This window comes from Choloepus didactylus, chromosome 9, assembly GCF_015220235.1.
Source record: "Choloepus didactylus isolate mChoDid1 chromosome 9, mChoDid1.pri, whole genome shotgun sequence".
Classification (NCBI taxonomy): domain Eukaryota; kingdom Metazoa; phylum Chordata; class Mammalia; order Pilosa; family Megalonychidae; genus Choloepus; species Choloepus didactylus.
In genome coordinates this window covers 95364926-95378317 of record NC_051315.1, presented here as the reverse complement: position 1 = coordinate 95378317, position 13392 = coordinate 95364926, and the positions used below count along the sequence as shown (strand labels likewise).

The 13392-nt window shown below is 40.1% G+C and overlaps 1 protein-coding gene across 10 annotated transcripts in view; it reads right to left on the bottom strand.

The window, feature by feature from the left end:
• Positions 1–13392, bottom strand: part of CARF (calcium responsive transcription factor) — a 150864-nt gene that overhangs the window by 32221 nt on the left and 105251 nt on the right. For 6 of the 10 annotated variants that reach the window (XM_037849081.1, XM_037849079.1, XM_037849080.1 and 3 more), the window contains one exon: positions 9789–9945. In XM_037849081.1, coding sequence (XP_037705009.1) covers positions 9817–9945 — 129 coding nt within the window. In that variant the 3' untranslated portion in view covers positions 9789–9816. Of the gene's footprint in view, positions 1–6855; positions 9464–9788; positions 9946–13392 lie in introns of those variants that run through there. The other 4 variants (XM_037849078.1, XR_005218745.1, XR_005218748.1 and 1 more) reach the window with 4 other exon arrangements.

Genomic DNA, 13392 nt, shown 5'->3' with positions numbered 1-13392 from the left:
TAAATAAATAAATGTATGTGTGTATACACACACACACACACACACACACACACACACACACACAAATATATATATATAGTTTCATTGAAGACTGGCAGTTTGATGTGCCGAGCCCTCTGTCACGGGACTTGCCCTTGTGAAGCTCATTGCTGCAAAGGAGAGGCTAAACCTGCATATAATTGTGCCTGGGAGTCTCCCCCTGAGTGCCTCTTTGTCGTTCAGGTGTGGCCCTCTCTCTCTAGCTGGGCCACCTCGGCAGGTGGACTCACTGCCCTTCCCCCTGCATGGGACCTGACTCCCAGGGGTGTAGGTCTCCCTGGTGGTGCAGGATGTGACTCCCAGTGATGGGTCTGGGCCTAGCATCGTGGGACTGAGAACATCTTCTTGACTAAAATAAGGATGCGAAATGAGATGAAATAAAGTTTCAGCGGCTGGGGGATTTTAGGTGGAGTTGAGAGGTCACTCTGGTGGACATTCTTATGCACTCTATAGATAACAATTTTTAGGTTTTGGTGTGCTGGGGTGGCTAGAGGTAAGTGCCCGAGGCTGTCAGGCTCCAGCCCAGTGGCCTGGACTCTTGGAGAGTATGGCAGTGTGGCTTGCAGGGGGTGGCGGTGTGATTGTGGGGACCCTGTGGATCACGCTACCTTTGTCCAGTGTGTGGGTGGATGGGTGGAAGGGGGGGACAGAAAACTGAATGGGGAGTGGGGTGGGATGGGGAGGGGACGATTTGGGTGTTCGTTTTTACTTTTGTTTTTTGTTCTTGTTCTGGTTCTTTCTGGTGTAGGGATGGTGTTTGGGGATGGATTGGGGTGATGGATGCATGGCTGTGTGGTGGTGCTGTGTGCGGTTGGTTATGCATCATGGATGATGGTGTGATGTGTGAATGTACTTCAATAAAACTGAATTTAATTTTAAAAAAATAAGGTTTCAGTGGCTAAGAGATTTGAAATGGAGATGAGAGGCTATCCTGGAGGTTACTCTTATGCAAACTTCAGCTATGTATGCCAAATGGACATGGTAGGACAAGCCCAAATCAACAGTAGTCCCGAAAACCCTAAAGAATACCCTGGACCCTAACTGAGACCCTATAAAAGTTTCACTCACTAAATGTATTTTTCAGAAACTTAAATCCCCCAGAGTGTTCCTATGCCAGATAAGAGTCTCAAAACCCAGAGGCAACAGCCTCTTCAAGAACATCAACCAGACGCATCCCCCTTTCCCATAATGTTGACACCCCTTTTCAATAAGAACAAGTTAGGGCTGTCACTGCCTAGACATTTCTGAAGATTGAAAAAGTGATTCAACAAGAGGAAGGGGTAGCAACAGACAATATAGGATTTAGCAAAGGATTACAAATACTGAATCTTTATGTAATTTTTCTAAATTTTCAAAGTTTGCTTTAGTTGCTAGGGTATTAGACTAGCTAGAAGGAAATAACTGAAATGGTGGAACTGTAATCTATAACACTCTTTGAAATTTGCTCTATAGCTACTTGTTAAATCGTACTTTAAAAGTTATCACTTTTCTTTATGTATATTGCATAACAAAAAATGTAAGAAAAGAGATAATTATGTGTTCCAGTTTGAAACTGTTATGTACTCCACTAAAAACCATGTTCTTTACTGTAATCTTGTGGGGGCATACTTATGATGGGTGGTATCTTTTGATTAGGATGTTTCCATGGAGATATGACCCACCCAAATGTGGGTGAGACCTTTTGATTAGATTGTTTCCATGGAGGTGTGATCCCACCCATTCAAGGTGGGTCTTGATCAGTTTACTGGAGTCCTTACGAGAGCTCATTGCCTGACACAGACACAGACGCTTGTAGATGCAGACAAAAAGAAGTTTGGAGATGCTAAGAGATGAAGCCCAGAGTTTGCCCTGGAGAAGCTAAGAAAGGACTCCCAGATACTTAAAGAGAAACCCCTGGGAGAACAAGCAAGGATGCACAGGAGCTGAGAGAGAGAAGCTAAGAGAGACAGAAGCCCACGGGCATTTTGGACAAAGCCATTTTGAAACCAGAATCTGGGAGCCAAGGACCAGCAGACACCAGCCATGTGCTTTCCCAGCTGACAGAGGTGTTTGGGACTCCATCGCCTTCCTTCAGTGAAGGTACCTTCTTGTTGATGTCTTAGTTTGCATACTTTTATTGCCTTAGAATGGTAAATTTGTAACCTAATAAATCCCCTTTATAACAGCAATCCATTTCTGGAATTTTGCATAAATGGCAGCTTTAGCAAACTGGAACATTATGCATAATGTGTAGTAGATATTCAATAATTGTCAGTTCCCTTGCCTTTGCCCCTCACCTTCTGAAAATTACTATAATCAAATAGAAACAAACTTGTAAAACACATATATCAGGAAATTAAATGATACAGAGAAAAGAAATAAAAGATTTCCTAACTATTAAATCTGCATCAGAACCACTTAGTAAACAATCTGTTCCATTTAATGGCTTTGTATTCCTGGTCCTTATCCAGTCCCCATTGACAGACGTTCATGTCATGAGAAGTATTATCAACACTGGGGCCCATGTAGATAGTTTCCACAAGTTATGGGCTCCACAGAGCCAAGAATTTCACAGAACCATTGAATTCTACAGCTAGAAGGGATCTCAATTTATTCACCTCCCTTTCCTCCCATTCCAGATGAAGAAATCAAGGGCCAGAGAAAAGAAGTGATTCATCCAAGTTTACTCAACTAAGTGGTGGAACTAACTCTCTGTTCTTTCTACTACTTCACAGCAATTTACCATATCTCACAAACTACTTATCCTAGCAGAATCCATTGCTGCATTTTCTATTGCAGTTTACTTCCTGCGGAAATGCTTCTAGCCAAAGGACAAAGACAAGAGGACAGGAATTAATTTGATACAAAACTGCAGCGCAGATTTAGGAGAAATTATCATAATCAAGACACAGCTAAAGATAACAATTAAATGAAATTAATAATCATTTTAAACCATCCTTTCAAAATTAGAGTTGTGGGTTTACAGAAAAATCATGCAGAAAATACAGAGTTCCCATAAATCACCCTATTATTAACACCTTGCATTGTGTGTTACATTTATTATTGGTGTGTTATATTTATTACAATTCATGAAAGAAAATTTCATGAACTACTAACTAGTCTCCATCCTTTGCAATAGGGTTAACTGTGTTGTGCAGTTCTATGTTTGTTTGTTTTTTTTAAATTCAGTTTTAGTGATGTATATTCACATACCATACAGTCATCCATGGTGTACAATCAACTATTCACAGTACCATCATGTAATTGTGCCTTCACCACCCCAATCCATTTTTGGACATTTTCTTTAAACCAGAAAGAATAAAAATAAGAATAAAAAACAAAAGTAAAAAAGAACACCCAAATCATCCCCCCATCCCACCCCAATCTTCATTTAGTCCATGTCCCCATTTTTCTACTCATCCTTACATGGGGAAAAGGGAGTGTGATCCACAAGGTTTTCACCATCACACTGTCACCCCTTGTAAGCTACATAGTTATACAATCATCTTCAAGAGTCAAGGCCACTGGGTTGGAGTTTGATAGTTTCAGGGATTTACTTCTAGTTATTCCAATTCATTAAAACTTAGAGAGGGATATCTATATAGTGCATAAGAATGTCCACCAGAGTGACCCCTGGACTCCATTTGAAATCTCTCAGCCATTGTTTCATTCTGCTTCCCCCTTTTGGTCAAGAAGTTCTCAATTCCACGATTCCAGGTCCAGGTTCATCCCTGGGAGTCATATCCTGCGTTGCCAGAGAGATTTACACCCCTGGGAGTCAGGTCCCATGTAGTGGGAAGGGCAGTGAGTTCACCTACCGAGTTGGCCTAGCTAGAGAGAGAGGGCCACATCTGAGCAACAAAGAGGCACTCGGGGAGACTCTTTGGCACAATTATACGCCAGTTTAGCCTCATCTATGCAGCAAAGAGCCTCACGAGGGCAAGCCCCAAGATAGGGGGCTCAGCATATCAAACCATCAGTCTTCAATATATATGAGAACATCAGCAACAACCCAAGTGAGGAAGTTCAAGATTTCCGCATTTTCCCCCAGCTCCACAGGGGGGTCCTCCATATATATTTTTATTCTCTGCCCAAATTACTCTGGGATGTGTCACTATTACCCACTAATCTGTGCAAACGTACAAGATCTCACTTCCTGTTCAAAGTTCCATGTAATCATGGTGTTTGAACAAGCTGACTGTACAAGTTAAATTTAGTGTAAATATAGATCCTGCTCCAGATAACCATCTCTTCCCTTGGTCTCGCATGGAAGTTGAAGTTTTAAAATACAGTCAGTATCGTCCTTTACCCTTTGGCCCGATTTGCCCTAGTCTTAACCAGATCTGCTTCATTCATCTCTCTAAATGAAGTCTAGACTCTTTTTCAGCTTTTTAGACAGTTGCTGTATGCACTAATACTGATGTTAATATCTGCCAAGCTCTAGCTCTGAGCCTCAGGTGTCACACAGATACTCAAAGTTCCAGAGACTGATCAGGTCATCCACAAAGGGATCAGTGTGTCAGAACTTGGAGATAGCCATTACAATTCAGGCGTATATGTGACTGTTGCAAGAGCTTACAGTCTAGGGACCGTTACAATTAGCGTTCCCCTGATAAGCTGCGCTCTAAGATTCAATTCTGAGTTTACACATTGTAGTTAGTCCACATCGGTGAGGCATTATAGTGTTTGCCTTTGTTTCTGGCGTACTTCACTCAAAATGCTGTCTACAGGATCCATTTACCCGTTGTGTGTCTCATAGCTTCATTCCTTTTTGCAGTTGCTCAATATTTCATTGTATGCATACACCACAGTTCACCATGCTAGTTCTATGTGTTTTTTTTTAATTATGCAAGTAACATATATATATATAACCAAAATTTCCCCCTTTAACCACATTCAAATATAGACTCAGTGCTATTAATTACATTCACAATGTTGTGCTGCCATCACCACCATCTATTACCAAAACTTTATAAGCCCAGGTAGATACTGTACACTTTTAAGAAGTAATTCCCTATTCCTTATCCCCACCTCACTCCTGATACCCTAAATTCTAGTTTCTGATTCTCTGAATTCGCTTATTCTAATTATTTTATATCAGGTTCCTTTAGTTCTTTGTTCATATTAAGGTGATGTGTATAGCTGCCAAGTTGACAAGAGGTGGACTGTGATGGTTGGTTTCATGTGTCAATTTGGCGAGGTGATAGTGGCCAGGTGATGGCACCTAGTTGTCTGGTCAAGAAAGCACTGGTCTAAACATTACTGCAAGGATATTTCACAGCTGGGTAGTAAACCAGAAGGCTGGTTTATTAAATCATCAGTCAATTGACTGCTTCTGTGGCTGATTACATCTACGATCTACTAAGGGAGGGTCTTCTGCAATGAGAGAATCTAATCAGCTGGATTTAATCCAATCAGTTAAAGACTTTTAAGGGAGTAGAGAGAACTTTCTTTTCTTCTTCAGCCAGCTAGCCTCTCCTGGGGATTACATCGAAGACCTTCCTCGGAGTTGCTAGTTCGCAGCCTGCCCTATGGAATTTGGACTTGTGCAACCTGCCCTATGGAATTTGGACTTGAGCATCCCCACAGTTGTGTGAGACACTTTTTATAAAATCTCATATTTACAGATATCTCCTCTTGGTTCTGTTTCCTTAGAGAACCCTGATTAATAGAACCACCAACCATGCAGGGCCCAGAGTTGAAGGGATGGGAAACACAAAATCTCCCAGTGTCAATGGAAATGATGGTCAATGAGACCATCCCTGCTTCCACCCCTTGGTTCCTGGACTCATGAATCCTTCCTATTGGGAACACAGCACAACAGACAGATCTTTCATTTAATTCATATCTCATCTGGAAGGATGGCACCCATCGTTTGGAGTACTGCCTCTGAGTTAATGCTTCAGCTCTACCTTTAGAAGGACATTCCAGTATTCTACTAATTTATTATCTTAATAAAGTGGAACAATTTCATTAAGAAACAAATCAAATCAATTATCTTGCCTGCATATTCATTTCTCCTTGTAATTATACTGAATATAGTCATAATTGCGTCCTTTAATCAAGGTGACCAACTTCTTTCTCCCCCAGAGAAAAATTAGAAGATAGAAAACCAGGAACTGTTTAGTTATTTTTCTCCATGAGCATGTCTTTCATATTATCTTTATAAATTTTAAAGAGGTTATATATATAACATAATCTAAAGCCATGTTCACATCCTATAAATCTACGTCTATCTTGAAATGGTATATAAGAATGACAGTAAAATAAAACCATTTAATGACCAACATTTTGTCTCATTTTCTTCTTTAGACTTTTTCCAAGTATTAAAGATTGTATATCAGTGAATTCAGTTTAACTTTTGTCTAAGACCTATAAGTTAGTTCAGATCTGGAAATTACAATTTTGGTTAAAATATAAAGTTTTCAAGAATTTTAGTATTATAGAAATAACATAGAATTACAAACCCTTTTGAGGCAATCATCATTACTATTTTATTTAGTTAAACAGGAATAGAAACTTTGGTAATCTTAAACAATTCTTACAAATAATTATACTTGTTTATACCATAAAGTCAATGCAGGAAATAAAGCTTATATTATGACACATTCAACCTTTCTGTATAAATTAGAACATTGTATTTGTATTAATTTTATATATTAAAGCCAGGAAGAAGATAGAGAATTGTTTTAAACCCTTTAAGGCAATACTATGAACTACTGATTTGTCAAAAGATTCATCTATTCACATCTATTCAGAACATTTTATGAGCAGTTTCTATATTATATGTAAACATTTTACTCAGAAACCATATTATAAAAAATCCTTTAAATCCTGTTTAAAAGCCTTTTATCTGGGAACCAAGGCCTTTCTTCTTTTTTTTAAAGTTTTAAAACCAGAAATATTTTTTAAAAGAAATTTTTAAAAAACACAAACTTGTTTAACAGTTTTTCTTTCCTTTTTAGAAATTTCTCAGTAGACATTCTTAGAGTGAACACATAATGACAGAAAGTTTCCCAAGGGAGAGAAAAATAGAGGAAGGAGAACAGAAAGAAAAAATGAGAGGGGGCCAACTTTGGTCAACTATAAAATTATCACTGTAAAATAATGATGATCTATCTTTAATTAGGGAGATGAGAAAGTTTAAATACAGGAAAACCTATTTTGACACACACACACAGGAGGGAGAGACAGAGTCATTACAGGTGGTTTAAACATTAATTTGGGCATTTGACAATTTAATTGATGTGTATAATTAAAAGCTGGTACTTATTAATATTTGAAGTATGTTAGTGAGGGAGGTGGGTGTCTCCTTAATTAAGCAAGGTAATCTTTCTCTTTTACACAAATAAGACAATCTCCTCATGAGGTGTTTCTGGCAAGCCAGAAGGAAGGAAAAAAAGTCAGGAGAGATGGAACAGAGGGAAATGGAAGAAAATAGGATGGGGAAGAGGATTTAGAAAGATTAAGGACATTATTATATTCAAGTAGTAATTTGGAGGGCTCTAAAAGATCATTTTAAGTTTTCCACATTTTAATCTGCCTTGGATAAGGAATCTTTTAAGGAAGCAATTTCATAACATCAATATATTTAGGATGTTTCCTCTTGCCAAAAATGTAGATGATTGAATGTTTGGGATTTTGCTTCTTTTTTGCTCCCAGGTGCCTCCCGAAGGAAACAGTTTTGTTCCTCAAAGTAACCACTATAATTCTAAATTATTCTTATATCATTTAAAAAGTTAAGAACATACATTTTGGTTCTAGTATAAATATATATAAAATGCCCAAGTTGGCACAGACCTAGACTAAGATAAATCCATGAGTCTGGCAACAGTCTGTCAAATCTTGTGTACCTGTGTCTTGGAACTCTCTACCACCAACCAGAACCAGACTTTCATGAACATAATAAAAAAGAATGAGGAAAGTTCTAATAAGATTTTTTTTTTTACATATACGAATGGTTATATTACATAAAAATTCCACAAAATGGGCAGCTGGCTGTACCAAGGCTTTTGGTGAAGGGGTGCTGTTAAAGGCAACTTGGATGATGGTCATGGTCACTGGGCAGGAGCAAAGCTGAGGGATGGTGGACACAGACATGGCCCTATTCCCTACTGCATGCACTTGCATGTACACTTGCTGTCTGTCAAGGAGGAAGAAGGGTCTTGGGGTGGGGCACACTTCTGACTTGAGAAAGCAGCCCCACAATAGCGGGGAGGATGGTGGAACCTTTCCCTGGCTGGCTGCTCAATATTGCATCCAAGACACCTGACACCAATGTGGCACATCAATGGGACAGCAAGGGCAGGATGTGACTGCAGGTCTAAAGTGACATCTGACTTCTCAGAGCACAAGATAGTAGGGACCACTGTTCCAAACTTGCAACATACAATGGCTTGAGGACCTGACTGAGCCCTACCAAAGAATGGCCTGGCTGCAGGCTGTAGGCAGGGTAGAAGCCTGACTGGGTCCTATTCTGCCTCCCTGGCTCAGAAGGGTGGGACTGGAGATACACCAGCCAGCCTCACCCAGAGGGTCACCTGGGGTCAGACCTAGCCCAAAAGTTGCTCCTTGGGCTGGGAATGTGGGAAGGGAGGTTGAGGCCAGGACCTAGACCAAAGGAGCCAAAGATCTATTGGGCTGTGCCCCTGGGCAGGGGAGGAGCCTGGTAGGGGAAGAGGGGCCCTGAGCCTCCTTGGCAGTAACAGCTGTCCTTCAGGGTCACCCCTCTCCTAACCTGAAAGGCTATACCATGTGGCCAGCAGGACTCCATCCCTCAGGGGGCCCAGCTGGGAAGTACAGCTGGAGAGGCCAGAGGACAGGGCAGTGGGTAAGGTGGAAACAAGGCTGGGGTCCAGAAAGCGCTTTGATCCCAGGAAAGGACAGTCTCCAGGCCTGAGTGGAATTACTGAAGGCAAGGGAAGGGTAGCATGTGCTCTCCAGGGCAGACCTGCCTGGTAAGGCCGAAGCAGCCCGGATCAGGGCCTGGTTCTGTTCCTTGTTGACCTCATCCCCACTCCAAGGGCTCTTTCCCAGCCTGGCTCCCCTTTGCCCCTTCTGTACAGACATACATTATTATAAAGATCATGCACAAAGCACAGCTCAGGGCTGGGTAGGGATGGAGGACCCCACAGCTGAGGAAAGAGCAGCATCAGGGGGAAGGAGGGTGCTCTGAGCCAGAGGTGTGGCTGGGAAGGGCTACCTAGCCAGGCAATAGCAGCCAGGGAATCTCCTGGGGCCAACCATCCAGGATGGAGGTATGCATGGGGCAGTTTCTATGTAAAGATGCCTCTCAAGGTAGAGGGGATGACAATGCCCAGGACTATATAGTAGATGATGATCATGATCATCTGGCAGGCCTTGCTCTGGTCCTTGAAGACCTTCTTGGTGTGAGATACGTGCCTCTCCATGTAGTCTATCAATCTCATGAGATTTTGATTAATAACTGAAACAAAATTTCACAAAAGGATGCCAGTCTGAAGAGGAAACTTCAGAATATCACAGCTCACACTCATTCTTATCCCTGTTAACTGTTTTAGATGCACAATGAAAAAATGACAGAGAGAAATAGTAGTGCTGTCAGTAATAATGCAGATTTCCACTAAAAATAAAAGCTTTTGAAACCTGATAAATTAATCAATGGATTTTAAAAAAAATAATTTCTTATTCCTAGGTAGTGCTCTCAAATTGAACCAACTAAATTCAGCACTTGGGGGGTGTTTGATGAAGAAAAAAGAAAAGAAATCAGCACAAACCCAATATGAACTTACCTTACCACCTTCACTGTAGAGACCCTATTCAGGAAGCGCAAAGGGCCTCAGAAAAGCATGCTGTTTCTAAGTTGAGGGTCTTGAGTTCTTGATCAGATTTTGATGGGAACTCCAAGTTTGTCAAATGCTGACTCCTTAAAAATACCTCCAAAATAACCTGTTGACAAAGCAAAACTGAGATTTTTTGTTTACTGCAGTAAGGGAGAATACTACTTTGACAGTCTTAGCAGTGTCTCAAAGAGGAAAAAACAAAGGTGCAATATTTATGAGGTTTGGGGGATCTGGTTTAAAGTGAGTTTCAAAGCGGGGGATCTGATTGGTACTGGGCAAAGTTTGGGACATAATAGTTTAGGATTAGACACAGGGAGGCAAGAGTTTTGAAGAGCCAACAGTAAATAGTTGTTTCATGGGCCTCCTTGTACTATTTTTTGTCCTGAGAAGGGGTATAGGGGTTAGTTGAGTAATCTATTGTTCTGATAAATGAATTTTGGGGGAGTTTCAGGAAAAAAACAAATTGCTAGAAATTTCACCTTCCTGGGCAAGAGTTTCCTGTAACAGGAAACGGATTCTCACCTGTTCTAGTTTGCTAATGCTGCCAGAATGCAAAACACCAGAGATGGATTGGCTTTAATAAAAGGGGATTTATTTGGTTACACAGTTACAGTCTTAAGGCCATAAAGTGTCCAAGGTAATGCATCAACAATTGGGTACCTTCACTGGAGGATGGCCAATGGCGTCCGGAAAACCTCTGTTAGCTGGGAAGGCATGTGGCCGGCGTCTGCTCCAAGTTCTGGTTTCAAATGGCTTTCTCCCGGGACGTTCCGCTCTAGGCTTCAGCTACTCAAAAATGTCACTCTTAGTTGCTCTTGGGGCGTTTGTCCTCTCTTAGCCTCTCCAGAGCAAAAGTCTTTCCAAGGCTGTCTCCAAAATGTCTCTGTAAGCTGAAGCTCCTCTCTCAGTTCTAGAGCATTCTTCAAAGTGTCCCTCTTGGCTGTAGCTCCTCTTCAAAAGTTCACTCTCAGCTGCACTGAGTTCCCTCTGTCTGTCAGCTCATTTATATGGCTCTAGTGACTCAACTTAGACCCACCCTGAATGGGCGGGGCAACACCTCCATGGAAATTATTCAATCAGAGTCATCACCCACAGCTGGGTGGGGTGCATCTCCAAAGAAACACTCAAAGAATTACAATCTAATCAACACTGATAACATCTGCCCACACAAGATTACAGCAAAGATAATGGCATTTGGAGGACACAATATATTCAAACTGGCACATCATCCAAACCAGGTCTTAGATCAAACATTGCCTCTTCATAATAGATCTTCCTATCTAAAGTAGGTATCCCCTTTCCATGTTCCTCCTCCAAATTATTCTGTTTCCTTTATAATGTACCAACCACTACCTATAATTATGGTTTATTTGTTAATTTATTCATTTGTTATTATCTCCGCCTTCAGCATATAGTTCCATTAGGGTATGGATACTGTGTATCTCTAGTATTTAGAACAATACCTTGTATATACCAGCCAAAGGAAATATCTGTTAACAAACGCAAAAAAATCTCTAGAGACCATGCTGGGCTTGTTTTTTATGGTTTGATTTTATTATGCAACAATTTTGTTTCTTCTGATTATAAAAGTAACATATCTTGAGCTCATAAGATTTGGAAAATACAGAACATAAAGAAAAATATTTAAACCATTCAAGGCTTTTTCAATGCTAATGTGCATTTTGTCACTGAAGATGAGGATAATCTTTGCTTTTTTTTCACATATTATATTGAATTTTCCCACATCTTAAAAAATCATGAGTATATAATTTTTGAAGTCTCCATTATATTCCATCATATGGTTGCAGTATAATGTTTGACTAGTTTTCTACTGTCATTAATTTTCTCTTTCTCTCTCTCTTTGGTTGTTATAAATACAATTGAAGCAAACAACTTGGTACATAAATTTTTGGCCACATCTCTATTTTCTTAGGAAAGTTAGCTAGAACTAGAATGAAAGAATTAAAAAAAATTTTTTTTCAAGTTCTTTTGATACTTTATGTCAAATTTCTATCAATAATATTTGTCCCGATTTATTCTCTTCCATCCCCAATACACATTAAATTTGCAAGCAAAGGTTTGCTGAATCAAAAAAGGAAAGAGAAATGTTTTTAGAGTATCTATATCAAATATACTATTTTTAGCCATTTTATTGTTTCAAGGTCTTATAATATATTGCCTCAAACAGTTGATAAATCAAGGGCGGGACATAAATAATTGTTCCAGGCTTAAACTGAATAGACATGTATCAGATTTGTGAAAAGCTGTAAGTTTTGTGTGTGTGTTATTATTGATTTTGCCTTATTCTCAAACTCCCTTTTCTACTCACTGAGGAAAAATTATTGCTCTTATTAGTTAAAGGGTATCATAGTCTCTTCTGATTTAAAATATGGTTGATATAGGGTGTTCTCTCCATTCTCCTTCCCAAGATGGCATCTGGGTATAGGGAAAAATCTTTTTTAACCTCTTGTCATTCATGAAGGTACATTTGGACTTTACTCACTGATAGTTAAGGGGTCATATCCTTCACCCCATTTGGTGTTCACACATTGTTTTCTGTCTGTGATGGTTTTAAACATATCTGAAAATTCTCTGACACTTTTCCCATCAAGAAGTAGAATCTGCGTCTCCTTCCCTTGAATCTGGGCCAGACTTTATGTCTACCTTGATGGATACAATTTGGTAAAAACGATACTGACTTTCTGAAGCTAAGTTAGAAAAGGCAAATACATCCTCTGTCTGACACCTGCTCTCTCTCTCTCACTCAGGACATGCACTTGTGGAGCTTTAAGCCACCTTGTGAGACATCAGAGGCTGACATGCTGTGAGGAAGGCAAGCCCTAAATGGAGAAGCTACCTTGTGTTCATGTGTCAACTTGGCTAGGTTATGGTATCCAACTGATTGGCCAAGAAAGCATGGATTGATTGTTACTGTGAAGATTTTGTGAATTTAAATCATTAGTTAGTTGATTGCTTCTATTACATCCACAGTCAATGAAAGAGATCAGCAATGAGAGAAGCCCCACTCAATCACCTGAAGGCCTTAAAGGGAAAACTGATGAATTCAGCAGTGAGAAAGAAGAATTTGGATCTCTACTTCAACTAGCCAGCTTCTCTTAGGGAATTCATTGAAACCTTTATCAGAGTTCACAACTTGTGGCCTGCCTACAGAATCTGGACTTGCCAATCCCCAAAGTCATGTGAGTCAATTCCTGTAATAATCTCATACCATATATATATCTCCCGTCAGTTCTTTTTCCCTGGAGAACCCTGATTAATAATACAACATGAGATGAAAACAGGTGCCTGACTAACTTAAACTGCTCTAGACCCCTTCTATTCAAGCTCTACCCATCATCATACTACAGCTGCATGAGAAACTCTGAGCCAGAGAACCAGCCTGCCAAGTCATTTCTGAATTCCTGACCTTTAGAAACCATGGATGAGGCTAAATGATTGCTGTCATTTCAAATCACCATGTTTTTGGGGTGATTTGTTCCACAGCAATTGATAACTGAGAAACTGTACTTGCTTTATTGCTATGGCCAGTTTG